This window comes from Erinaceus europaeus, chromosome 9 (assembly GCF_950295315.1).
Source record: "Erinaceus europaeus chromosome 9, mEriEur2.1, whole genome shotgun sequence".
Classification (NCBI taxonomy): Eukaryota; Metazoa; Chordata; class Mammalia; order Eulipotyphla; family Erinaceidae; genus Erinaceus; species Erinaceus europaeus.
Genome location: NC_080170.1, coordinates 39,915,454 through 39,942,734, shown reverse-complemented (window position 1 = coordinate 39,942,734; position 27,281 = coordinate 39,915,454). Strand labels below are relative to the sequence as shown.

Below are 27,281 nucleotides of genomic sequence, written 5' to 3'. Positions count from 1 at the left end.
CAGAGAGGGGGAGAAAAAGATACACACCTGCATACCTGCCTCACCACCTGTGAAGCAACTCTCCTGCAGGTGGGGAACCGGGAGCTCAAACCAGGATTCTTATGCCGGTCCTTGCGTTTCACGCCACCTGCGCTTAACCCTCTGTGCTACCACTGACTCCCTCCTTTTACTTTTATCTTCCAATCTACATATCATATAAATCTATATCAACTGTATTTATACCTATATCTACACCATATCTATGAATTACCTTGAATTTCTTGTGGATGACACCACAGGAAAAAGAGTTTATACTAACTTCTAGATAAGATAATGGAATAGATTTTAAAATAGTGTTGAATGAGTTTTAGCTAGGCAGAAGCTTAGATATTGTCTAGCAAAAAAAGTTAGTCTGACTTCCCCCTTTGACTTCTGCTCCCGAGTTATACCACACAGAGTCCCACAAAATTTTCCTCTCAACCCAGGCACCAGGAACACAGTTTGATGAACAATAGATTTTGACAATTCCAGGGACACCAGTGCTCCCAAGAGGACTAGAGAGGGTAGGGCATGCAGCTATAAATTTGGGGTGACTGGTTTTCTCTGCATCACTCCCATAATTTCCATAGAGGAATGTTGAATAATGAACTCAATAGTTTTGGGGGGGGGTTATTTAGCAGGTGTGAAATTCAGGGATCTCTTAGAAGATCCTATGGGATGAAAGGAAACCATGAAAACCCTCAAAAACCGATGAAGGAGAAGAAAAAAAAAAGCCACTTTCTCACCGTCTGGAATTCATCGAACTTTTTCTGCAGCTCCCAGACATCATCAAGCTCCACCCCAGTGTTCTCAGCCTTCTTCTCTCGGATCCAGTCGAGCATATCTCCAGCCTCATAGGCCAGGAGGAACTCATTGTATCTCTGTAACAGCCTGCGCCTGCGCTCATCAGCCCGATCCAGGAGGGAGCGGTATCTGGAGGAGAAAAGAAGTGAATGGCAAAGGAGGGAAGACACAGAAGCAAGGTGGGAGGGGGAGGAAACAATTAAAAGGGGCAAAAAGGAGAGAGTGCAAAGTGAAAAAATATAGAGGGAAGAAGAAAGAAAAGGTTGGAAGACAAATGCCACTGACAGCAGAGCAATGGATATGACAGTTGGTTAAAAACAATAAAAAAAGGGGCCAGGTGGTGGGGTACCTGGTTGAGTGCACACCTTACAGTGTGCAAAGACCTAGGTTCAAGCCCCTGGTCCTTACCTGCAGGGGGAAATCTTTACAAGTGGTGAAGCTGGACTTTAGGTGTCTCTCTGTCTCTCTATCGCCCCATCCTCTCAATTTCTGATCATCTCTAATCAATCAATAAATAAAGATTAAAAATTTGATAATAGTAATGATAAATAAATAAAAATTCCATGTTTCACTAGTGTGTTGGGCATTCTGTAGGAGGGTTGGGGAGGTAGCTCAGCATTAGAGCACAGGATTTTCATGCATAAGCCTCCCTTAAACTCAGATTCAATTCCTAGCACTGCTGTAGGCCAGAGCTCAGTGGTGCTCCAATCTCTGTCAAAAAAAAAAATAAATCTTTTTTTTTAAGCTTCAATAAAGCAAGTGAAATCTTCTTTTATTTTTACTCCTTTTCAAAAATATTTTATTTATTTTCAGTTTATTGTGCATAGAGCTACAGGGATATTGAGAGGTACAGATTTAAAAAATGAAAGAAGAAAAGACACTTGTAGCACTGCTTCACTTGGTTGCAAGTGGCAACCAAGAGCTTGAACCCAGATCCCAGAATATGGTAACATGAATGTTCCACCAAGTGAGGCACATTGAAGCCCTAAGAAATAAGATTTTCTAAAAAACTGATGAGTGAGTGAGCAGGGCAGTGGTACACCCAGTTGAGCACACATAATACTAAGCAGAAGGACCTGCAGAAGGACCTGCACAAGGATCTGGGTTTGAGGCCCCGCTCCCTACCTGCAGGAGGAAAGATTCACAAGCAGTGAAGCAAGTCTGCAGGTGTCTATCTTTCCTGCCCTCTCTGCCCTCCCTCCTCTCTCAATTTCTCTCTGTACTATCCAATAAAATGGAAAAATTGGCCATCAGGAACTCTTAATTGGATTCATAATGCTGGCACTGAGCCCTAGTGACAACAATGGAGACAAAAAACAAGCAAAAAAAAAAAAATCCGATGAGTGGCATTTTCTATGGAGCAGGGCACACATCAGTCCAAAATGTTAATCAAGTCCATGTGAGAGAGTTTGACCAGCTGATAACCTAGAACAGTGCTGAGTCATGGCTGTCCAGCCCCAAGCTGGGTCCCCAGCTAGTAGGATGCTTGGCCAAACACTGCCCAGCCCCACAATTTGCCACACTTACTGGCTCTCTATCTGCTCCTGGCGCTGGCTGATGCTGTCTGGTTCCTCCCTCCGGCGCAGCGGTAGCGTGGGAAACTCATCGTAGGCCAGCTTTCTCACATAGATGGCTGGCACGAAGCCCTGGTGGTCATCCGCCGCCACCTTCCACCAGTCCTGCAGGGAGACAGAGTCCTCTGTCTCTTGACTCTCATGAAAGCTGCCCACTTCAGGGGCTTTGGCTCCCAGAGATGAGCCTCAAGTCACAGGAGCCTCTTGTGGGTGATGTGGATTTGCATATAAGAAGGAAGAAAGTGAGAAGGAACTGCTAGAGAAACACCTGGATCAAGTATTCTAACATGGGAGGTGAGATCCTCAACAGTGATACCACTGCAAAAGATAGCTCTACCAGTGAGACACTTCGTCCTCGAGAAATTCACAAGAACCAACAAGGCCAGTGTAGAACCAGGCGTTCTTTAAAGGAGTTAGGCAAGGATCTTGTGTTAAGGAGACTGTACAAAACGCTCTCCTTCCACCCCTGTCCCAGGCTTCTGGAAATGTATGCTGCTCCCAATCTCTCTTAAAAATTATATTTACTTTTATGAGGGAGACCAGAACACCTCTCATCTCTGTCTTTGCAGTGTGAAAGCCAACACGGAGTCTTCAGGCACCCAAGTCCTGTGTTCTGATGTGCAATAGCTCCCTGGCCCTGCCCCGTGCCTCACTCAATTCAAACCTTTGGGCTTAACTGTCCCAAAAGGACAGTTAAGCCCATGGGTATTCCAGATGCTATTGTCTGAGATGCTCTGGAATAAACCTCAGAGAGACAGGAAATGTGGAGAGAAATGGGGCAGGTCTGTCTGTCTATTCAAGAACAAAGCATCCATTCTCTGAAAATTTAAATTGTCCTTAGAGTAATGGTCTTACAAACCTCTTCTTTCCTTTCCAGTATCTTGTGATGAAATTAGCATATAGCTGATGAATGGACTAATTTACATATGGGCTGATGTCAGGATGGAACTTAAGCTCCAGGCAGAAAAGGAAATGCTGTTGCTGGACACTGCCTGCAGTCAGTTCTGGTCTGCTCGCTCCCGAGCTCCGAACTTTCCTGCATGCTCGAGGTGCCTGCCATGTCTGCCTCTCCTGGGAACTGAAAGCACGTGAATCAGCTAGCCAGTACAATCTTAAGACTCCTCTACAGCCATAATGTGTAGCCTATACCTCTGCCAATGACTGCTTATCTTGTTGTACCTAAAATATGCATCTCATACTATTGTACCACCACCCTAATAAAGCTCTGATTGTTTAAACCCAATCCCAGCAGCCACAGCCAAGACCTTTATGGGCAACAGCCAAGTCTTTTTAATTTAAATACAGCACCAGTAGTCTTTGGAAATTATTTATTAGAATATGAAGATTATTTGAGCATCTGTGGAAAGTATATTTAACATCTTAATCAATATCCTTATCCTAGAGGGATAAGGCCTAAAGAAGCTATATTGATCATAGACTTATTTTTCACCAATCTGTTTTTGTTTTTTCAAAATGTGGCACTGGGGAATAGACTGAGGTTCTCTCTCACATGTGATGAGTAGCCTTGAAAATTAACCCCCCCCTTTTTTTTTTCCAGAGCACTGATCACCTCTGGCCTAGGACATTGAAACCTCAAGCACAAGAATCTTTTGACATATCCATTATGTCATTATGCTGTCTACTCCTGCCAAGTAAACCCATTTTTTAATTCTATATGCTTAGAGAAGAGCGAAGGAGAGAGATGAATAGACAGAAGATAGAAAGGACAGACATCAAACCAATGTTTTGTCATTCATAGAGAACCTGTAGTATTGTTGTTAGTGCTCTCATATGATCCTGGTACTCCAGCCCAGAGCCTCTAACCCAGAGTCTCATGCAAGCTAAGGTATGCCCTCTACCCACTGAACCACATCTTGGGCTCTCACCAGCCTTTGCTGTTCCCTTACCACAGGGGAGGGACAAATGCACACAGGAAGAAAGGAGCAGTTCAGTCCTGCAAATACATAGCCAAGTTGCCTCTCCTAGCTCACAGGATTCTATGGGCTAGTTCTATACATTCTTTGAGTCTTCCTCTTATTACTTTGAAAATTGGTATTATAGTCACAATATAGTCATATGCCCCACACTGCATCTTGATGAATCACACATAGGGGTTATTTAAAAAACACTGGCCAAAGTATGGTTGTCTGGCAGGGCAGGGAGCCAGTGTGGAAGGGGCTCTGGCAGGAAAATCACCTTGTTGATGGAACTGAGTAGAGTCAGGACATCATCTTTCTTCATAGTGACCTCTCGGGGGCTTCGAGCCTGGAAGTCATATAAAGCCACAACCCTCTCTTCCCGGGCAGCTCCCTCCACCGGTGCAGCCTGCTGTTGCTGGTCAAAAGGAAAGAGAGCACATCTTTACTGGAGGGGACCCTCCTGGGAGTGGGGTGCTGGATGTCTGGGCCTGAGTGGAGGGGGATCCATGAAGGGGCCACAGATGACCACTGAGACAGAGGGGCCACCAAGTGTCTTTTCAGATACTGGTGCATCCCATCACTTCTCAGAGGATGCAGGTGGGAAAGGTGAGTATGGGGCAAACAGCTTACCAGAAATCTGTGCTCAGGCCCACCCATTCTTACAGTAGCAGGTGATGTATGTATTGGACCCAGTTTTTCCCACCAGTTCTCACCCCCTGACAATCCTCCCAACCCTGGTGCCTTTGCACAGTTGCATCTGGAAACTGTGGACTGTCCTCCATAGATGTGGCTGAGTTACAGCACAGGAGAGACCACAGAGCTTTAACAAATGGAGAACATAACCTGACATAAACAATCTTGCATCTCTTTTTAGTGAGCAACTCCTTCTCCAAAGCACAGTCTTCTCTTATTTTAACATTGTGTAAATATCACATCTTTGAGGAAGAGAGATAACATATAAGCTATCCTTATAAGCAGTGACCCACTCCTCCACTCTGGAGTTGAAGAGGTCCCTTCCAAAAAGATCCTTTGACCTTGCATCCTTCAGCTTGGGTTTGTCTGCACACAAACACACAAGCACACAGAAGTCCTTAACTCTATAATGAATGCACATGCACAGCACACATACAGATAACATGCATGCACACAAGGTGATGCAGTCATATCACATATGTAGCATAGATGTACTTATTATACACATGTGCATATCACAACAGGCACAGGTATGTGTATACACATGGCACTTGTGCATACACAATACAGTTTATAACACACATTTTGCACATTATATACACATACAATGATGTGCATACAAGACATAACCCACAGTAATATATGTATGTGCATATCATGCCTGTATATGTAATATTCAGTCCATTTGCTTAGAGTCTTGCTATGTACTGTTTGGTGAAGGCACAGCACAGAAGCCCTTTAAATAAACACAACTTGACATACTGGGCCTCTGACCTCTTCCTGGTGCCAGAATTCAGAACTTCCCACTCAGGAGAATGCCTCGGCTACAGCAGCTATGTCTTTTCATTCTTCTACACACAGGGGTTGATCTCAGCTCCAGGAGATGCTTTTTAATTTTTTTAATTATATTTACTTATTTATTGTACAAAGACAGAAATCAAGAAGGAAGGAGATAGAGAGGAAGAGAGACAGACTCCTGCAGTCCTGCTTCACCACTTACAAAGCTTTCCTCCTGCAGGTGGGGACCCAGGGCTCAAATCTGGGTCCTTGTGCATTATAAAGTGTTTGCTCAACCAGGTGCGCCACCACCTGGCCTGAGGAGACACTTTACATTTTGAACACAGTCGTTCTTATATCTCCACCATGTATAAGTTCCATTTTTCAAACACATTTGAATACTTGTACCTTAGTGCATTTTCTTTCCGAGTCTATTGACTACAAAGCTTTTCTCTTCCTTATCTGCACAGTAAACTGAATTAAAATAGCAACTCAGCTATAGTGGTCTGCCTAAACTATGAAAACTTCCATACTTGCCAGTACTCCAGTTTCAGGGAAATAGAACACTCCTTTCTTTGATACCCTTTTATCACTCTGCTATAGGCACTGCTGTAAAAATATTCAGATCCTTACAACTTTCCTGCAGCTCAGGATTATCTTTTATTCCTGTGTGTTTGTTGACATTTAATATGTGTTAGTAAAAAGGTAATTAAAATAATAGATTGGGGTTTTTTGTTTGCTTGTTTGGTTTTCTAGCTGAACACTTGCTCAATTCTAGTTTATGATGCTGGGGGAGGGGGTGTGGATTGAACCTGGGATTTTGGAGCCTTAGGCATGAAAGTATTTTTGCATAGCCATTATGCTATCTAGCCCTGCCCTTTAAAATAATGTTTATGGGTTAGGTCTCAGTGAATTATCTAACTTTAATGAAGATGCTACAATTCCTGCCAAGAGGGGTCATGAACTTGGTGCTTTCTAAGTCATTTTTCCTGAGTTGTAAGGAATAAGAGCCAGTCATGAAAAAAATCCCTTTCCCTGCAGATGGAAAATGTGACTCAGCATCCTTTCACTCCTTTTACCTGGCAGGCTTCTGCCTGGTCCCGTAGAGCTTGCATGCTATTCCCAAAGGCATGAAGGTCCATCAGGAAGGCTTCATGCTTCTTCAGAAGAGCCTAGGAAGGTGAAAGTTGGAGGTTTTTAGAGGTTCCTCAGAAAGAACATTGAGAACTTCAGGCCCAACTATCATTTCATGCAATACCAGTCGTCCCAGTTCCTGACAAGCAGCACTTTCCCACAACTATGTGTTTTAAGTCTACATTTGCAACTACCAAGAGAATAAGAGTTAAAACTTGAATAGCAAACTTAATGTGTTTGCTTCAGTCTAAGTGGAACCAAAATTGCAACGTGCAGCTGAAAAATGTTACTTTGTAAGACTTCTCATTAACATAGCTTTAGATGCTAGGGGCAAAGGTTAGTGGAAGCTTACCTTGATTTGCCTGAGTACAATAAACAAGAATAAAAGAATGAATGTAGAGGGTCTCTGAAGTTCCCCTCACCCCAGCTGTGTGGGCCTGTTTTTATTTCTCTAAAGGTACTGAGGTGCTAAAACCTTAAAGTTGTAACTGGTTGGTGAAAAACAAGGTTATTCTGGGAAGTCTGGGGTGGGACTAAAAGAGGCATGGATTGGTGAGAAATCTGTGGGTCTCTGTGCATTTGAAAAATGTAGGGATTGGGGGCAGGGATAGCATAATGGTTATGCAGAGACCCTCATGCCTGAGGCTTTGAAGTCCCAGGTTCAATCCCCCATACCACCATAAACCAGAGCTGAGCAGTGCTCTGGTTAAAAAAAAAAAAAAAAAAAAAACAAGGGAGTCGGGCGGTAGCACAGCGGGTTAAGCACATGTGGCACAAAGCACAAGGACTGGCATAAGGATCCCGGTTCGAGCCCCCGGCTCTCCACCTGCAGGGGAGTCACTTCACAGGTGGTGAAGCAAGTCTGCAGGTGTCTATCTTTCTTTCTCTTTCTCTGTCTTCTCCTCCTCTCTCCATTTCTCTCTGTCCTGTCCAATAGTGGCGACATCAATAACAACAACAATAATAACTACAATACAACAAGGGCAACAAAAGGGAATAAATAAATAAATATTTAAAAAAAACCACTACAATACTAAAAAAAAAAAAAAAGAAAAATGTAGGGACTGGGTGGTGATGCACTCAATAGAATGCATACATTACCAGGCATAGGACCAGGGTACAATCGTGCATGGTATCCTCAAATATTCAAGTTTTAAAATTTTGTTAAATAGAAAAATTAACAAGAAGATTTTCCCTGTTTTATAGCAGATTATGCTGAAGAATTAGGCCCCTTGGTCCCTTTTTCTCTATGGTATAGGGATGTCTTATCTATTGTGAAAATCTGTTCTGAAAGTCATGCTCTTGGGGACCCGCGTTGTGGTACACCTAGTAGATCACACATGTTATCATGTCTAAGGACCTGTGTTCAAACTTCTGAACCTCACCTGCAGGGAGAAGCTTCATGGGTAGTAGTGCTGCAATTGTCTCTCTACCTCCTTCTCTCCTCCCCTCTCTCTCTCTTCTCTTTCAGTTTCTCTGTAGCTATAAAAAGAAATGAGAAAAATAACCTCTGGGAGCAATGGATTCATCATGCAGGCACCGAGCCCCAGCAATAATACTAATAGCAAAAAAAGAGAGCTGAGATGCATCTTTGGGGTCTCTGTTAATTCTGATTGTGTCCCAGAAAAGGAAGATCAAATGTTATCATTCTGGAAGCCCCAAGTAATCTAACTTAAGCAGACCCTAAATGAGGGAGTTGGCGCCTTTGATGAACCCCATGCCCAGGCCACCTCACCCCAGCTGCCTCCTCATCAGCCCCATAGTAGGTGTTGTCCACAGTAGGTTCCTTCTCTCGGATCCAGGCTTCTGCCTCATGCAGGTCTGCCAGGTACTGCTGGAACTGGACACTGGCCTCCAGGGCCTGCTGCCGCCTTGCAGCCCGGGCCTGAAGAGACTCCATGTTCTCATTCAAATTCCGGACCCGTGAAGCCACATCTTCAGCAGCAAAATGTTCTGTGGGGCAGATACAGAAACAAAGTTCCTGACTGGTCCTCAGAGTGATGCTTCACAAAGCTTTGGTATTTGGATTCTGAATTAGGGAAGCATATTGAGCATTATTATATCAATGCTTTTGGCTTTGTAAGTAAATAGGAAGGAGTGTCTCACAAGTAAATAGATCATTACTATTGGATTATACAAACAAAATCATAAATGTTGGAAGGGATTTCTCATTGAGTAGGAAACTCTTTATATTTGTGTAAAGCCCTAAGGGTGTGAAAACTTCTTGAGCCTTGAGCAGTATGATGTTTGGCCAACTCAACCTATACATACAAACCTTCCTCCACCATTTTGTTTCCTCTATCTGTTATCACCCGGATGCGTGGCTCATGGCTGCTGATGTCAGCCAGGATAACCTGGTGCCGGTTCAGAAGGTTCTTAGAAGCAATCAGATCGTTGCCTACAAAGAAGAGGAATGCCAAAGGTTAGAGCTAACAGGGTGTAAAGGAGTGACATTCTTCCCTTCCTTGGGATTCTTGAGACTACTCACTCTTCCATTAAACATTTGAGTTATTGAGATAGATATTTTAAATAATATATTTATTTTTATTTTTTAAATTTTATTTATTATTATTTGAAATTTTATAGGACTGAGAGAAATTGAGAAGGAAGAGAAAATAGAGGGAGGAAGAGAAAAAGAGAAACCTGCAGTACCGCTTCACCACTCATGAAGCTTTCTCCCTGCAGGTGGGGACCGGGGGGCTTAAAACTGAGTCCTTGCCCATAGTAACATATATATTCTACTAGTTCCACCATCATCCAGTCCCTAAGTCCTATATTCTAATGTTGGTATCTTTCTCCCGTCCTACATGTATTTTGTCTCTCTTTTGGTGCAAGTGTTCTCACACTTACACTGGTGAACTTCTGCTGCATAGGGCTCTGAATTATGCTTGCTACTTGATCTTTTCCCCCTGGTGACGGCTCATACTGTTAGCAAAAGAAGACACCTGAACAAAAAATATGCTGGACCTCAAACATTGACCTTGATTTCTCAATCAGGGAAATTTGCAATAACGTGTTAGAGTGTGTGACAAGAATCTGTGTACATTAGTTCTTCTCAGAGCACTCAAACTTCTGACTTTTTATATCTAGATCTAGTAGGTAGGTTTTTCAGAGTGATTTAAAAAATCTGTCTGACACTATCTCCCCAGAAAATACCTTTAGCCCACCTGCATGTTAGCTGTCAGACTCAGGCAAAAATTTGTGAAGTCATGGGCCCCTTGGCATATACCTATGATGAACTTCCTAGCTTTTTCCAAAGTGGAGACCCCCAAATCTCATCTGCTGTATTCTTACCTTTAGGTTCCTGATTATCAAACAGTTTGCTCTGTTTATATTTTAATGCTTTTCAGCCACCAAGTTGCAGATGCTACCATGATGCCGACTGACTTCCTTGGGCAGATGACCTCACCAATGTGTCCTGGAACCCCACCTCCCCAGAGCCCTGCCCCAGGAGGGAAAGATAGTGACAGGCTGAAAGCATGGATCAACCTACCAACATCCAAATCCAAAAGAGAAGTAATTACAGAAACCAGACCTCCCACCTTCTCACTCCATAATGATCCTAGGTCCATACTTCCAGAGGGATAAAGAATAGGAAAGCTTCTAATTGAGGGAGAGGACGATATATGGAACTCTGGTGGTAGGAATTGTATGGAAATGTACCCCTCTTATCCTATAATCTTGTCAATCATTATTAAATCAATAAAATAATTATTAAAATAAAAATCATATAAAATCTGTATGAAGTCCTGGATGATGTTCATGACCGTTCCTCACCAAATCAATCATTGCTCTAAGGCTGTGAGGCCTTGGTCTTGCGCTCCCCACACAGCTAGCTGCCCAGGGTAATGGGACCCCACCTAAGTGTGTGGAGGCTGCAGAAGGCTCTGTCTCTTGGATCCAAGCCTCCTCATCCTCCGTGTCCCTGCAGATCTGCTGCAGGTGAAGAAGGTCCATCAGTTTTTTCTTCCTGGCACCCAGGGGCTCTTTCAGAGCTTCAAAGCGGGACACTAAGGATTCCTGCCTTGCCCGGATGTCCCCAGCCTCTGGGTGGCCAGTTTCTTCAAAATATGCAGCCAGGTCTGTGATAGTGTCCACCTGGTCCTGTGAGAGATGGTGGGTGTGGGAGACACCATTACTTGGGGGTAACTGAGAAGGGGGTTGTGCATGAGGAGTACCACTCCCATATGTACTTTTTTTTTTCATTCTCTTTTAATTGCCACCAGGGTTACTGCTAGGATGGCTGTATTTTTTTCTACTTTTGTTTAATAGGACAGAGAGAAATTATGGGGGGAGGGAGGGAGAAAGAGAGAGAAACAGAGAAACACCTGTACCATGACTTCACTGCTCATGAAGATTTCCCAGGGCTTAAACCTGGGTCTTTGCCCATGGTAATGTGAATGCAAAACCAGGTTTGTCACTGCCTACCCACTCTCCACCCCTGCCAGCGCAATATGCACTATTACAAGCTCTAATCAAATTGGAGATGTGGGCGAGCATAGCTACAGGAGGAAAAGCTGATCATTACTGATCTGGTTCTGGAAAAAAAATCATTCTCCAACCACAATTCAAACACCCTGTTTTTCATAGGATGCTCTAAGCATCTGAGAAGCAAGAGTGAGTTCAGAGCTTGTTTGATCACCCCAGCTGCCCACCTGGCGGGAAGCAGCTTGTGATTCCAGGAGGCCATGCTTCCGGAGCAGGTTCTGCACGTCAGCTAGGCCCTTCCCATAATCCTCCGAGGCAGCCTGGACTTCCACTTCCTCCAACCAGCGCCTTAGATCTTCTGCATTGTTTTCAAATTGCAGCTGCTTGTTTGCCTCATGCAGTTGTGTCCCTGGGAACAGACAGGTGTCAAGTGAAGCCTCAATGTCCTCCTTCAGTGACAAGGTAGCCCCCACCAATGGAAGCAGAAACAGAATGCTATGCTGTTGCAATGGGAACAAAACAATTTTAGGACTGTGAGTATCTAAGAAATGCCCTTGACTTTGTTGGATGAGGTTAGCATCTATTTTTTGAGTAGGGTGATGTTCTTAAAACCCAGGCAAACAGAAAGTTGCATTTCCTGGAAAGGTTAACATTCTACTGTGTTAGATCTGACTCATGTTTGGTATTTTTTACATCATTTCTCCTTACTCTTTACACCTCTTTCTCCAAGAAATTTCAACCCCCACACTGCACTTTCCAAGAGAAGTATAAAAAGGGGAATGGGGATGGCTCAGTTTGGAATCCTCAAGTATCTTTTTTTCTTCTTTCAGAAAGAGGCAGGGAGAGAGACAGAGAGAGAGAGAGAAGAAACATCACAGCACTGAAGTTACCTTGAATGCAATGTGGGACAGGCTCAAACCTCGGCTACAACGCACATGGCAAAGTAGCATACTATCCAAGTGAGCTATTTCATTGCTCCCTCAAGTATCTTTTTTGCTATCTTTATCAGAACTTTGCTAGTGCCATCTTCCTCCAATACTAGCCGTGCTCCATAATTTTCTCTTCCAGAAAATGTTTTATCTATATTGTTCTAGCAGAATTCTCAGTTACACAACATTATAGCAGTAACGTCTATTATTTCTGTGGGGCAATTTTTGTTTTTTTTCTTATGGGGGGCTATGAGATGGACAGCAGGGACTTTTTTTTTGCCTCCAATGTTATCTCTTGCACTATGAATCCACTGCTAATGTTATTGTTGTTGGACAGGACAGCGTGAAATCAAGAGAGGAGAGGAAGACAGAGAGGGAGAGAAAATGATAGACAATTGCAGAACTGCTTACTGCTTGTGAAGCAACTCCCCCAGCAGGTGGGGAGCCAGAGGCTCAAACCGGGATCCTTTTGGAGTCCCTACACTTCATACCACATGCTCTTAACCTGCTGCACTACTGTCTGGCCCCTAGAAGGGACTTTTTAATACATCAGTCAAGTTGGATTTTTTTTCCCAACCTCACATCATGATGGCTCCAACAAAATCAGTGTGGTATGTCTCTTCCTTAACCAGGACAATTATGTACAGATGATGTTCTTAACAAGGGAGCCTCAGCTGTACTAATTCTGATAATGGATTCACTTTCCAAAGAAGGATGAGAGGCTTAGTATAAGCAGAAAATGTTAAAGGAACTTTTCTATAAGCAGAAAGAGTAATAGTTTTTCAGTTCCATTTATAGAACACTGTCATGGAAATGACAATTTCTTAATATCTAAGTCCAAAGCATGACTCATAATCTCGTCTCATCTATAGAACCTAAATGTATAAGTCTGGTTTGAAGACACTAGCTTTAACTGCATAGTCAATACTTAACTCATAATTGCTGAATATTCATTAAAGTGAAAGAAATATAAAGTGCAAGAAAATAAAAGGGCTTCCTGTTAGGGAAAACAAAATAAAAAATAAACACCTGTACATATAAAGAAGATAGAAAATTGAATGACTATGTCATATGGCTTCACTGTGTCTTGACCCCTTAGAGGAAGCAGATAAGCGCACGTGGCACAAAGCACAATGACCAGCATAACGATCCCGGTTCGAGTCCCCAGCTCTCCACCTGCAGAGGAATCGCTCCACAAGGGGTGAAGCAGGTCTGCAGGTGTCTACCTCTCTCTCTTCCTCTCTGTCTTCCCCTCCTTTCTCCATTTCGCTCTGTCCTGTCCAACAACAATGACATCAATAATAGTAATAACTACAACAATAAAACAACAAGGGCAACAAAAGGGAATAAATAAATAAATATTTTAAAAAGAAAGTAAAAAAATAAGAAAGAAAAGAAAAGGAAAGGGAAGAAAAGAAAAGTAAACAAGTGTACTCCTGAACCTAGGAACCAGCATTTCACCATCCTCTCCCTCTCACCTTTCTGTGCTGTGGCCTCTAACAGCTCCTTCCAGAGACTGACGACCTCACTCACACGTGCAGCCACCTTGTCAGAGGCATAGTGGTCCTTCTCAATCATTTCCTGGCCAGTTTTTTCTAAATTGTTGAGCAGAGCCTCATTAGCCAGCAGCTCCTCTTCAAACACTTGCTGTTTCTGAACCCGACTCTTCAAATTCTGGGTATCCTGAGATAGATGAGATGAGATGAGATGAGATGAGATGAGATGAGATGAGATGAGATGAGATGAGATGAGATGAGATGAGATGAGATGAGATGAGATGAGATGAGAAAATAAAAGGAACCAATACTTGGAGAGTGAAGGGTGGGTGTCTAGAGACACAGGACAGCTTCTGACTCTAAATCTAACAGTACTGAGAAAAGGGGGCCAAAGAAGTATCCTGATACAAGCACAGAGCCACAGAAGACCATAGGACTCTGCACTCACCCTTGAGACTCCTGGCAGACAGGCTATTTCAGCCTGTGCATATTTCCACTAAGCTATCAGAGGGCCCAGAGAATACTGCAAATATCACAGCCTGTCCAAACATTCACAATGAAAGCTGGTGTAGAAGGTAAAATGATTTCATCTTCATGAAACAAGCACCTATTTACCCTATACTGCCAACCACTGTTCCTCCCAGGAACACAAAAACGGAGTTTTGCAAAATGGCAGCTACAGGAAAGATACTGAGAGTTCTTGAAAGACCTAATAACAAAGGATCAGAAGTACACATTTAAGACTAAATCATATGGTGGTCTAGGAGGTGGTGCAGTGAATAAGGCAGTGGACTCTCAAGCCTGAGGTCTTGAGTTCAATCCCCGGCAGCACATGTACCAGAGTGGTGTCTGGTTCTTTCTCTCTCTCTCATTAATAAATGAATAAAATCTTTAAATGATGTGGAGAATGTAAAAAATGGGGATAGTGAATGACACAGAAAATAAGAGGCCAAATCCAGCCATGACTTTAAGTGTAGAAAAACCTTCATGTGTGTGTAAGAAAAAGAGATAATTCATCTCATATAACTCTTATGAGTGAAAAATGTGTATTTTGCACAACAGTATAGGAGAAACATCTAGGGATCTATGAGACTTGAATGATTTCCTAAAGTCACACAAAGTAAAATAGAAAAGGGAAAAACTTAAGTTCAGATTCTCCATCTACTGAATCCACAGTTCCAACCCTTACATTCATCTACTGTAAAAAAAAAAAAAAAAAAAAAAAAAGGATGACTTTGAGGAATTCAATGCCCAGATTGAATCCCACACATCAGTAGTTTCTCCCTTCCAGCAGTAAGATAATATATGTCTGTATTACACAAACCCAAGGACAGTTTTTGTGTCCCAGTGCTTCTGATTACGGTTAGATCAGCCATAACATTTTCTTTGATAAGAGAGTATGAAGGAAGTGACTCCTTCCCTTTGTGTTCAGGACATTTGAAGATTGAGTTAGAGAGAAGGAAAAAGAGAGGCCAGAAGGTGATACACCTGGTTAAACAAATGCATTATAATGTACAAGGACCCAAGTTCAAGCCCCTGGTTCCCACCTGCAGGGGGAAAGCTTCATGAGTGGTTAAGCATAGCTGCAGATGTCTCTCTGTCTATTTCCCTCTCTCTCTCTCTCTCTCTATCCACCTCCCCTCTCAATGTCTGTCTCTGTTCTATATTAAATAAAAATATTTTTAAAAAAAGGAGAGAGAGAGAGAGAGAAGGAAAAAAAGGAGAGAGAGAGAGAGAGAAGGGAAAAAAGGGAGAGAGAGAGAGAGAGAGAAGGAAAAAGCCATAAAGCATGTGCGCAAGAAACTGGAATTTCAGCTTTGAATTAGGCCTGAGGTCTTGGGAGGACTTTTATCTCCTCTACCATAAGGATAACCACCATCGGCTCTAAGGCTCTAAAGGCCATAAATTGAGGTCCCCATGATCATGAATTTGCCCAGGGCTAAAAATCTTGTCTACCTTATGATCTTCATCATCTGTCAACTTTTTTTTCTTATTGATCCAGTTCTTCAGGTCATCTGAGTCCTGGTACAGTTGCTGTAGGAGCTGGGAGTCCTCCAGCATCCTTCGGCGGGTGGCAGCCCTGTCCCGAAGGGCGTCCCGCCGGGCCAGCAGCTGCAAATATGAACCAAGTCACTGTTAGCAAGAGCCAAGATAGGCATATGGATTTACCACCCATCCTGGTCACCAGGTCCCCGAGGTAAGCCCTGACTCCCAGCTTAGGACCAGCCTGGACATACCCCATCCCGGATAGAAGCGATGTTTTCTGAATCATAATGTTCATTGTCAATCAGTTTGGTTGCAGTCTTATCTAAGGTCTGGAAAAAAAAAAGTGGTTTTCCTTAGTGGCCATTAAAAAAGCAGCAGCTGATGAGGAAAGATGAAAATATGGGAGGAAGAGGAGTTTTCTGGGCAGAACTAAGTTCTGGTTCTGATTTCTGTCACCTTTGCATTTTAAGATGTAAACCAAACCTGAGGTCAGTCAATGACCCTCTTTGTGCTACAATATAGTTTCAATACAAGTATTGAATAAATGCATTCTCATGTCAGGGCAAGAAGAAGAGGCACTTTTTAATCTTTAAGAGGAAGCCCAATTGATAAAGCCATGCCCAGTGTCTGGTGTGTCCATCTGTTTGTGTCTTAACATAAATTTTTACCAATATCTCTGTCTTTAAGTGAGGAGGGGAGCCAGAAATGATAGAGATGGATTTTTACTCAAATTCATGAATAAAAATGCTGTATGCCAGAGACAAAAAGGTTCCCTCATATCTCTGAGTCTTGCTTACATATGAACTTCTTTTCTGAAACATCTCAGGATGTTTCAGAAAACTACAGTAGCATTAGAGGAGAAACATGAAGATGAAGACAGACTCTAAAGAAAAAGTATAGTGGTCTGGGAGGTGGCACAGTGGGTAAAGCATTAGACTCTCAAGCATGAGGTGCTGAGTTTGATCCCTAGCAGCACATGTACCAGAGTGATGTCTGGTTCTTCCTTTCTCTCCTCGTATCTTTCTCATGAATAAATAAATAAAATATTTAAAATATATAAGAAAAAGTATAAATATGACAGTTATCTATCTATTATTGGTGAAAGAAATATAGACATAATATGGGAAAAATGAATAAAATAACATTTCCAACTCTTCAGTAATGCTTCTGTATGAGACACTGATCCAAAGTATATTTACACTAAAGAAAGAGTCAAAGAACCATGCACTTCACCAGAAAGTAGAAATGGTTTGATATTTTGAAAAAAATTTAATTTTTATCATCTATTTATTTATTGGATAGAGACAGTCAGAAATCAAGACAGAAGCAGGAGAGAGACAGAGAGACACCTGCAGCACTGGTTCATTACTTGCAAAGCTTTCCCCTGTAGGTGGGGGCCAGGGGCTCAAACCTGGGCCGCACTCAACAAGGTGCCATACCTGGCCCCAGATCTTGAAAATCTTTCACAGTGTGCTTTGTGGAGCAAGAAGTGGCTACATAGACTGAGCATAACTATTTTCCTGCGTACTTTCTATGTGAGGAAGGCTCCTCATGTTAGGTTATGTTAATGATGGTTATGAAGAGATTGCATCAAGGCAAGTGTTGTAGAAGATGGAACATGGAAACAGAAGCCCTGGATCCATGTCTTACTGTGATCTTCTCCTCCTGGGCAGAGAAGGCTTCCTCAAAGTCATCATGCTTCTGAAGAAGAGCTTCTACACTTCCCAGGGAGTTCCCCAGGTCTTCATTATCCAGGAAGGCCTGTGAGGGACATAAGGGCACATGGTATCTGTCTCTGGTGGAGACAAAGTTCCTTTGGAAAATCTCTAACACAAGAACTCTGGAAGGAATTGTGGGATTGGACACCAAGCTGGAATTAGCACATGGGAGGGTGATAGGTAGAGGCAAACTCCAAAGAGCAAGGGTATCAGATTTCCCTCCCCAGTCTGAGAAAACTATCTGATCTGTCTGCTTTGAATTCTTCCACCAATGAGGCACTATACTAAGTCCTCAGAGCTGTCTTCAGAGGACCTTCTCCTTTAGAGAAATACTGGTTAGCCCTCCCAACCTGTATCTCCCTTCTCCAAGGAAGCCTTAGTTACCCCACCTGATCCATCACTCACTTTGTGCCTAGAAGAGCCAAGTTAACCTGCTTGACTCATCACAAGTTTTCCTTCCTGATCCCTCAATAACGTGAAACTCATTTTTCCCCTATGTTCCCTGGACCCCTCTGCTCAATTGTGAATATATGTCTGTGCCTTTGTCTATGTGAGAATCATGAGAGACTTATAAAGAGAGCCAGTCTGCACTCATGGACTCAGGTTTCAGGATGAGCTCGGCCCTGGGCAGAGGTTGGAAGGTGTTGGAAGGAGACATGGTTTCGTCCCTTTGCTGGCCCCTCTGTACCTCCTGTCTGCTCATCCAGCTGTCCACCTGCTCGCTGTCACGGTAGAAGAGGTGCAAGTCCAGGCACTGCTCGTACTGCTGCTGGCGTCTGTTCCACAGTGCCAGCAGGGCTGCCCAGTTGGTGGTAAGAATGGCCATCTTTAGAAAGGAAGAGGCCACATGTCAGGAAAATATTGAACAAATGTATGACATATAGCATTTACCAGGTATCTCATATAGATATAGGGATATACTCAAAGAGGACTTGTTATCTCAAGGATTTCACACCTATGTGAATATCTGAGCTTAGAGAAAATGGGGCATATCTGCACCAAAAGATGGAGAATTCAGGAAGAGGGGAAGACTGGAAGCATGACTTTACACCACAACCTCAAGAAAGAGGTTGAAAAGTGAGACCTCACCAATGTGTCCTGGAACCTCACTTCCCAGAGCCTACCCCACTAGGAAAAGATAGAAACAAGCTGGGAGTATGGATCAGCCTGACAATGTCCATGTCCAGCAGAGAGGCAATTTCAAAAGCCAGAACTCTCACCTTCTACACCCCAAAAAGTATTTTTCCATACTCCCAGAAGGAGGAAAAGTGTTAGGGGAAGATGCTAGAGGGCTCTGAACCTGGGGAGAGAAGAGAGGAAAAGGAAGGACACTTAGAAGTAGTAATAGATGTAGGTGTGACTTAGAAAGGAAGAGAAAACAGGACCATAGGGGAATAATGGGCAATAAATATAGAAGACAGATAGACAGATAGTTATAGAAATAATAGTTAATTCATATCTTTGACCTTGGGAAAACTACTTCAGTTTCCAATGAAGGGGATGGGAACACAAAGCTCCGGTGGTAGAAATGGCGTGGAATTATACCCCTGCTATCTTGTAATTTTGTAAATCACTAATAAAAATGTCTAAGTAGAAAAAAAAAGTTGAAAAGTGGACATTTGATGATTTGATGTTTCAGCACACTTGAGATATGAAACAGGGATGTGTAGATTCTATTCTGAAAGCAAATAGGAACCAGCAAGGAAGAGAGTGGAATTCTCCAACAACAACAAAAAAAAGCTTTTTTTTTTTCCCCCAGAAAATCTCATTTCACCAACACAACTGTAGGGGTAACTTCACCTAAAAGGAAGCAAAAGTCCTCAGAATCCCAGTATAATATGGACTATTCCTCAGGCAAGATCTAGTTGCTAGTGAAATCCATATTATATAGATCCCATCGAGTTTAGAGGGGATGAAAATATATTGATGTTAACTCACCTCTCACAAATGAGAGTGGAGGCTATAAGATGCACAGAGACCTACAAACTCTCATGTCACTATGACCTCAAAGATTTGTGACAATAGAAGCATCACCTTTCTGAGTGAGAGGTTGAGCTGAGTCCCCAGATCCCAAGGAGACTGCAAATCTATTCTTCATCAAGTAGCATTCTGAAAACTTAAAGCTTTCTTGCTGATGAACACAGTTTTGAGAAACACAAAGGCAGAAAAATGCAGTTTAAACAGATGTACCCAGTGGCCAGGAGCCTCAGAAATCCACGGTAAGGATAAGGATAAGGATCCCTGTTCAAGCCCCCAGTTCCCCACCTGCAGGGGAGTCGCTTCACAAGCTGTGAAACAGGTGGGCAGGTGTCTGTCTTTCTCTCCCCCTCTCTGTCTTCCCCATCTCTCTCGATTTCTCTCTGTCCTATCCAACAAGAATGACAGCATTAACAACACTAATAATAACAGCAACAATAATAAACAGCAAGGGCAACAAAAGGGAAAAAATAGCCTCCAGGAACAGTGGATTCGTAGAGCAGGAAAAAGAAAAAAAAAAAACCTTAAAAAGAAATCCAAGCTGAGGGCTGGTGAGGTAATATGATGGTTATACAAAACAACTTTCATGACTGAGGCTCTGAGGTCCCAGGTTTAATCCCTGCCACCACCATAAGCCAGAGCTGAGCAGTGCTCTGGTTAAAATAAATAAATAAAAATTGTCAACTGAGTAAGATTCAGCCCTCGCAGGTTTTGCATCTGAAGATCTGCAAAGGAAGTGACAGACACATTAGGGAGAGGAAGAGGCTCACCCCTTGAGAACTTCCAGGCTTCCATGTTGGGGAGATAGCAGCATGAACTGCTCCTACCTCCCCTCGATGCACTACTGAGAGAGTCACAAAGATCTCACAGCCTCTGCTGCCACAGATTGATTACCTTATCTTGAATTTCCTCTGAGGCTTCATGGCTCACATCCAGCAAGGACTGGCCGGTCTCATCAGCAGATTGAAATCGCTCAGAGTAAGAGTCAATCTCATGCTGCAATCACAAGACAAATGTCATGGAATCGGCGAAAACCATTGCAGGCCATGGCCCTGGTCCTCCCTCTGGGGCTTCCCTACCTTATGCTGCTGGTGTCTGTCCAGCAGGGCCTCCCCACCAGCCACATCTGCAGGGAGCTCATCTGCATTGATCAGTGCGGTCTTCTCCTTCATCCAGCCAGACAGCTCCTCAAAGTCCGACAGGAAACGCTGGTACCTTCAGGAAGAATGAACTCAAAGAGTTGGATGGAGAAGGGTATCTGTCTTTCAGGTACAGCTATGCCATGCTGTGGACGCAAACCTCCTGTGGCCTACTCCCTGTCTCTTATGTGGCACAGGAGTCAAAGCTTCACTCTAGGTGCCTTTGTGTGACAGACATGTGGCCACGACCCTCCTATCTCCAGGCCACAACCCACACAGTGCTCCAATGTGGATTAAGCTCTCAAGTACAGTCAATAAAGAACAGTGACACAGGCATTTTCTGGGAAGGGACATGGACACTGAGGTGGTGTGGGGAGGGGTTGTGTTTCAGCTCTCCCTTAATCTAGCAGGAAAATCCAAGATCATGACAGTGCTCCTATCCAAACAAAGGAAAGCTCACATTCAGTTTGAAATTGCAGCAATAGCGGTCAGGTGGTGCACCTGGTAGAATGTACATGTTACAAGGCACAAGGACACAGGTTCAAATCTCCAATCCCCAAATGCTGGTGGGGGAACTTCTTGAACAGTAGAGCAATGCTGCAGGAGGCTCTCTTTTGCTATTCCTCTCTATTTCCCTCTGTTTCTATCAGGAAAGAAAGAAAGAAAAAAGAAAAAATGGCTACCAGGAATGGTGAAATCATCATGTAAGTACTGAGCTTTAGCCATAACCCTGGTGATAAATTAAATATATATACATATATATATGTATATATATATATATTCATAGCAGTAATATAAACACCATCCTCTGGTGGTCTAAATGTTAGTAAGAAAAATTACCTGCTGAGGAGCCAGGTAATGGCACATCTGGTTGAGCACACATGTTAACAAGGTGTAAAGACCCAGGTTCAAGCCCCTGGTCACCATCTGCAGGGGGAAAGCTTCAAGTGTCGTAAAGCAGGGCTGCGGGTATTTCTCTGTCTCTCTTTCTCTCTATCTTCCCCTTCCTCTCAATTTCTGGCTATCTCTATCCAATAAATAAATAAAGATAATTAGAGAAAAATTTTTAAAAACTACTGAAATTATTTCAGTGGGAATTTTTTATAATCTACATTCTGGATATGTGTTTATTTTCTTCAGATTGGCTATTAATTTTTATTCTTTTGCTAGAACCAGGGTTTTAATACAGTCTTCAACTGCTTTGTAGCTCCTGGGCCAAATTGTAACACCCTAAAACAACACGGAGGAAGACTGGAGGCTAGGGGGACATAAAATATACAGAAAAGACAGAGATCTAGAAGGACTCTACAGCCCTTCAGAGAAAACTGAAAGTCTAAGGGATGTTTGCAACTATTAAAGGAAGCAAGGAGTGTGTGTGTGTGTGGGGGAAATCCTAAAAATTTTGCTAAGAAGACACAGAATTGCAGGAGGGTCCTACAGTATACAAATATACAAGGAGATCCTACAAATATATAGAAAAGAGGTTCACTCAACTACACAGAAAAAAAATAGATGTAGAAGTGACCCTACCACTCTACAGAGTGGGTACAGGTGTGTCACTTTTAGCTTTGTATATCCCACAGAGAGTTCCCTGGCATATTACATCTTTTTTTTCCTCCACCTTCAAAGGGAGGTCTAGGTCTCCAGTACTTCCCTCCTTCACTGTTGTTTCTGCTTTGGACTTCACACCCAGCCCCCAGGGAGAGAGGAGCAGAAGGGCACAGGACCCTCACCAGTAAGAAGCCTGCAGCTTGGCATATCTGGTGGTGGCCAAGGCTCGGGTGTGCTCCCAGTTGGAGAGGAGCTCCTCTTTCATCTGCTGGATCTGAGGGGCCTCCAAAGGGTGTGAGTGCTGGAGCCTGTCTGCCTTGGCACACAACTCTTTCACCTGTGGATGATAAACAGAGTTGATGGGAAACGCAGGCACATTGCTGACTCCTTGAAACACTAGGCAGAAAAGACTGCCATACCGTTTTTCATATCACAACCTCTTTCATATCACTCCATTTTGAACATCATTCTGGGAGAGCAACTTAGTCCTTTGATTGCACTCTGGATAATGAGGTGTTGTCTGGGGCTTCCATTTCATTAACCTTACTCTTCAGGTCACTGTATTTTATTATTTGCTATTAGGAAGCAAGGCGAAATAAAATGAGCAAGAATGAAAAAAAGTAGATGGTGGCATATTTTTCAGAAGCCAGAAAACATCAGAGTAGTTGTCAGAGCAAAGCAAGACTGAGCCTTGAGTGAGGCTGATGGTTCTGGATGTGAGGGTTGTGAGAGTTATGGAGAGTGTGAATGAAGGAGTATGATGCCTTCTTGTTCCTGCTCTAATGAGCCTGTGTCCACTCCTCCAAGTACCTGGACTGGGGCTTCCTGATTCTCAGAAAGAAACCCCAAAGTGGCTTTAAGTAATTGTCACAAGGTTTTTAGAAAAGAGTAAAGATGTTTCCCTTCGCAGAGTGGAAGACAACAAGAAACAGGACGAGCCACAGTAAGGGAGACTGTGCTCAGCTAAGAGACCACAGATGCTGAGTGAGATCAGGAAACCATTCTTAGATTGAGCTTCTTGTGTTTATTTTCTTTTGATCATGAAATAGATCGCAAAAACTACAAAGGTATGTTAGTCAGAGATGTGTTTGAAAATTTAAGAAGTTAAATACAGCTACAGGTTCTCCACTGTTCATCAACACTATGTCAACTTGAATGAGCAGGTGTATTCAAGGACCACAGACTGTCTATTTCCTTGAATGTAACTTTGCTTGGAAAGCTGCAAAGAAGACTGGAGATTAGGGGGAGACTACAACTATACAGAAAATCAAAAGCAAGCTCAGGGATAAACTGAAGACTCACCTTATCCGCAACCTTAGGTTTTGCTCACCTTGTCATCCATGACAGCCAGGTTGCGTTCCAGCCCCTTGTGGCTGTGGAACAGGGCCTCGGCGCTCACCAAGTCCTTGCCATAGTCCTCAGAGGTGAGCAGTGGCTCCTTCTCCTTGATCCACTGGATGGCTTCTGTGACATCCCTGCAGGACAGCCACATGAGTGCCCATCAGAAGGCGGCAGAATCTCAGGGCAAACAGAACCCTGGGCAGAGCCCACCACTCAACTCAGCCCCTACCAACACCTACAGTTACCAACTGCATGGCCTCCCAGAATACTTGCGGAAAGTAATGCCGAAAATGCTGGCTTGGGGTGCTGGGAGGCAAGAGGTATCTCATGGAGGGCATCTGCAGACACACTGCCCACATCAGAGTCCCCTGCTCTGCCCCATTCGACCTGCCACCTCATTCTGATCTCAGCTGCCCACTGCCCAGGCTTTGCCACTGGGCACACACTGATCCACATGTGCACCTTTGATTTGCTTTGCTTTGCTTTGCTTTGCTTTGCTACCAGCCATTAACTGCTAACTGTAGTTAGAAACAGATATCAAGCAGACTTGGAGTCCTTGCAAAGCCTCCCTGTGGGTGGGTGAACCCTTGCCGTTTGAATCTTTGGAGGTCTGCTGCGTTGGACAGGGTCTTCTGCCGCTGGAGAGCCAGGCCATGGAGTCGATCCCAGGCAGTGTTCACCTCATCCCTTTTGGATATGATTAGGGGCAGCTTAGGGTGTTCCTCCTGGGGGAGAAAGCCAACCTGGAGTCAGGCAAAATGAGAGCATTCCAGGCTCAGGGGAGCACCTCTCACTCACCTTGCTCACATCTGCCAAAAGGAGAGGCTGGGCACTCACCCTGGACTTTGTCTCAACCAGACTGGTCCCTCACTATGACTGGGCTTTTATTACTGGAGCTAGAAACCCACCAGTCAGATATTACCTATTGCTTGCCTTCTGCACTACCCCCCGCCCACACACACGCCGTGACTCCAACACTATATTAATTTTGAAATTCTACCTGGTTAAGATCTTCCCTGGAAACCAGGAAAGAGAGAAAAGGAGGGAGACAGAGAGAATGTTCCCTTTGTTAACATATGACTTCTTTTCCCCAAATGCTCATGCTTCAGATCTTAATTGAACCAGAAAAAATATTCTGTCCAACAGATGGGGAGAACCCATCTCTTTACCCTCCCTCCTCTCCACTGCTCACTGGAGGTGCCCATGGAGGCATTCTGGATCCTCTCTCCACTGAGTGGCCAAGCCCCTGTAGTCGCAGGTAGTTTTCAAGGACATTGCTATATGGTTTAGAGCTCCCAGTGAATGGTGGAGTCACTTACTATGAAGATATAAGAAGCTTGGGATGAGGAAGGGGATGTGGACAAGGGTGGTGTGCATTGCAGAAAAGCACACATCCTCTGCTCGAGTACCTGGGTTCAAACCCCCAGCCCTCACTTGCATGAGAGAGGGGAGAGCTTCACATGCAATGAAGAAGTGTTCAAAGTGTTTCTCTTTCTCTCTCTCCTTTCTGTCACCCTCCCTTTCCATATCTCTCTGTCTCTATCAACAAACAAAATAAGATAAAAATATAAAAAAATAAAATAAAAGGTCATTAGGAGGTATGGATTTGTCATACAGGCACTGAGCCCCAGTGATAGCCCTAATAGCAATAATAGAATCAAATGAAATAAACTATTAAAAAAGGAAATCTGTGTGTTAAGTTTTTGGGGTGGGGGCTGTTAAACCAGTACAGAGAGCCAAGGGAGACAAGGGAGAGCTGATGGGGGGAGAAAATTTAGACACTGGAATATAGCCAGGATAATCTGAGAAGCTAGTGATGTCTCTGTGTTGTTCACCCTGAAACTATGTTCTATCAACACAAAAATCTTTTTACCTTTTTTTCTTGCCATGCAATTTTTTAAAAATTATCTTTATTTATTTATTTATTGGATAGTGACAGCTAGAGAGAGAGAGAGAGAGAGAGAGGAGAAAGAAAGAAAGGAAGGCCTTCAGCACTGCTTCACCATTTGTGAAGCTTCAGGTGGGGACCAGGAGCTCGAACCTGGGTCCTTGTGCATTGTAACATGTGTGCTCAACCAGGTGCACCACCACCTGGCTAAGATATTTTTTTCCATAACCACACAGTGAGGGCCAGGTAAGGGGGAAATACGGTGGCCAGCTGCCGGTGCTCTTGAACTTACTCACTGAAAAATGCACATGTGCTCACACTCAGACAACCAAATATCCCAGAAGCCATGCAGGTATAGGCCAACTCGCGTCCATTCTGAGCTCACCTGCTAGCCCCCTTGAGGCTGACTTATGTGGCCTTTATATATAAATGGAATCAGTTGTTCTGTTCCCTTTCCCACAGAAATGTTACTCATGGGATGTCACACAGCATGAGCCCTCCTAACCTCCTAGGCTCTGCTTTACATGCTCTTCAGTAGAGAAAATAGCAGAAGCAGATTCATCAGCGGATTACACATTCAGGACTCATGTCCATGGGGTCTATAAACACTCACACTCAAACAACACGCTCAGCCACAGTTACACCTACAGGTGGAGGGAGAAGTTTTCTGTATGTGACCACAAGGTCAGTCCTCTTCTTTTCTATCCCTATACCCGAGTGGCCAGAGTTTGCCTGAGTTGCTAGCTTTCCCCAGCAGTGCTCACCTGGGCACACTCATTGGCATACTGGTTCACTCCATCTACTCGGCCCTTCCGGGATGCCAAGTCCACCTGGAACTCCTCAAACTTCTTGTGTAAAACTTCTGTGCGTTCCCAGTCCTCTCCCAGCTCCACTGAGGTCACAATGGCCTCCTATGGGCACAGACATATGTTAGTCCCAGGAAGCACATTCCAGCCCAGCCCCATAAAGATGAGGGGTATAATCTGAGAGAACCTTCCAGAAAGAGTCAGAGCAAAAATGCAGCAGAAAGTCAGTTCATCGTGGTTCCATTCACCCCCCACACTGAGCATCCACTTGCAGTCCTAGTGAGAACTTTGGGTTCAAGTGTCTAGAGAAACAGGAACCTTACAATGAAAAGGATAGGGAAGGAGCTACTTTTTGCTCTAAACCTCAAAACAGAGGAATACAGAGGAATAGAAACTTCTAGAAGGAAAAGGGGTTCATGGAAGGCAGAGGGGGTAGTTTTCAAGGCTCAAAATATCCATCAATGATTTTTCCAATGGCTTTGCTTTCTCCATGTGTCTTTCCTTCTTTTCCTTTGTTAGAGGCAGGGAGATAGAGTGGAAGAGACCACTGCACCAAAGCTTCCTTCAATCCAGTGGGGTTTAAGCTTAAACCTGGGTTGAATATATCCAAGTGATCTATTTCTGTAGCCCTCCATGTGCCTTTCCATAAACTCTCCAAGAGGAATCACCTCCAGAACATTTCAGTCTTTATCCCAATGCCTCCTCCTTCCAAGTCCAACGTGGACAACTGACCTCCCGAGGTACAGCCCGTACTGGGTGACTACAGGGTTTCCAGTGATGGGGAGAGACCCTACCTTATCTGTGATCCACTCCAGGATGTCCGCGCACTCCTGTAGGAACTGCTGCAGCCGCAGAGCCCGGAGAAGCAATGCGCCCTTCTCTCGGGTCATCTCAACCAGCAGGTCCCACAAGCGGCGGAGCTCCTCCAGGTGAGTCTAGAGAGCAGACAGAGAACGCTTAGCACGGGAGCCACGGGCAGGTGCAAGCTGACTTTGGAAAGTGGATAAATCCCCTACATTCACAGTGCACTAAATACTCCAAGAGGAAGAGAAATGTGTGTGGGAATCATCATTCACCAAGCTAGACAGGACCTTCCATTAGAG

General features: G+C 43.8%; 1 protein-coding gene across 1 annotated transcript in view; it reads right to left on the bottom strand.

Moving 5' to 3' along the window:
* The window catches only part of SPTA1 (spectrin alpha, erythrocytic 1), a 69,315-nt gene that overhangs the window by 35,710 nt on the left and 6,324 nt on the right, over positions 1–27,281 (bottom strand). The window contains exons 4-23 of the mRNA XM_007530585.2: positions 26,973–27,113; positions 26,137–26,283; positions 24,076–24,209; positions 23,474–23,618; positions 22,326–22,480; positions 20,533–20,668; positions 20,348–20,449; positions 18,165–18,302; positions 17,409–17,519; positions 16,010–16,087; positions 15,729–15,884; positions 13,755–13,959; positions 11,575–11,756; positions 10,780–11,023; positions 9,195–9,317; positions 8,655–8,872; positions 6,865–6,957; positions 4,593–4,730; positions 2,350–2,501; positions 765–951 (exon numbers count right to left, since the gene is read on the bottom strand). Of these exons, the coding sequence (XP_007530647.2) occupies positions 765–951; positions 2,350–2,501; positions 4,593–4,730; positions 6,865–6,957; positions 8,655–8,872; positions 9,195–9,317; positions 10,780–11,023; positions 11,575–11,756; positions 13,755–13,959; positions 15,729–15,884; positions 16,010–16,087; positions 17,409–17,519; positions 18,165–18,302; positions 20,348–20,449; positions 20,533–20,668; positions 22,326–22,480; positions 23,474–23,618; positions 24,076–24,209; positions 26,137–26,283; positions 26,973–27,113 (2,985 nt within the window). The remainder of the gene's footprint in view (positions 1–764; positions 952–2,349; positions 2,502–4,592; positions 4,731–6,864; positions 6,958–8,654; positions 8,873–9,194; positions 9,318–10,779; positions 11,024–11,574; positions 11,757–13,754; positions 13,960–15,728; positions 15,885–16,009; positions 16,088–17,408; positions 17,520–18,164; positions 18,303–20,347; positions 20,450–20,532; positions 20,669–22,325; positions 22,481–23,473; positions 23,619–24,075; positions 24,210–26,136; positions 26,284–26,972; positions 27,114–27,281) is intronic.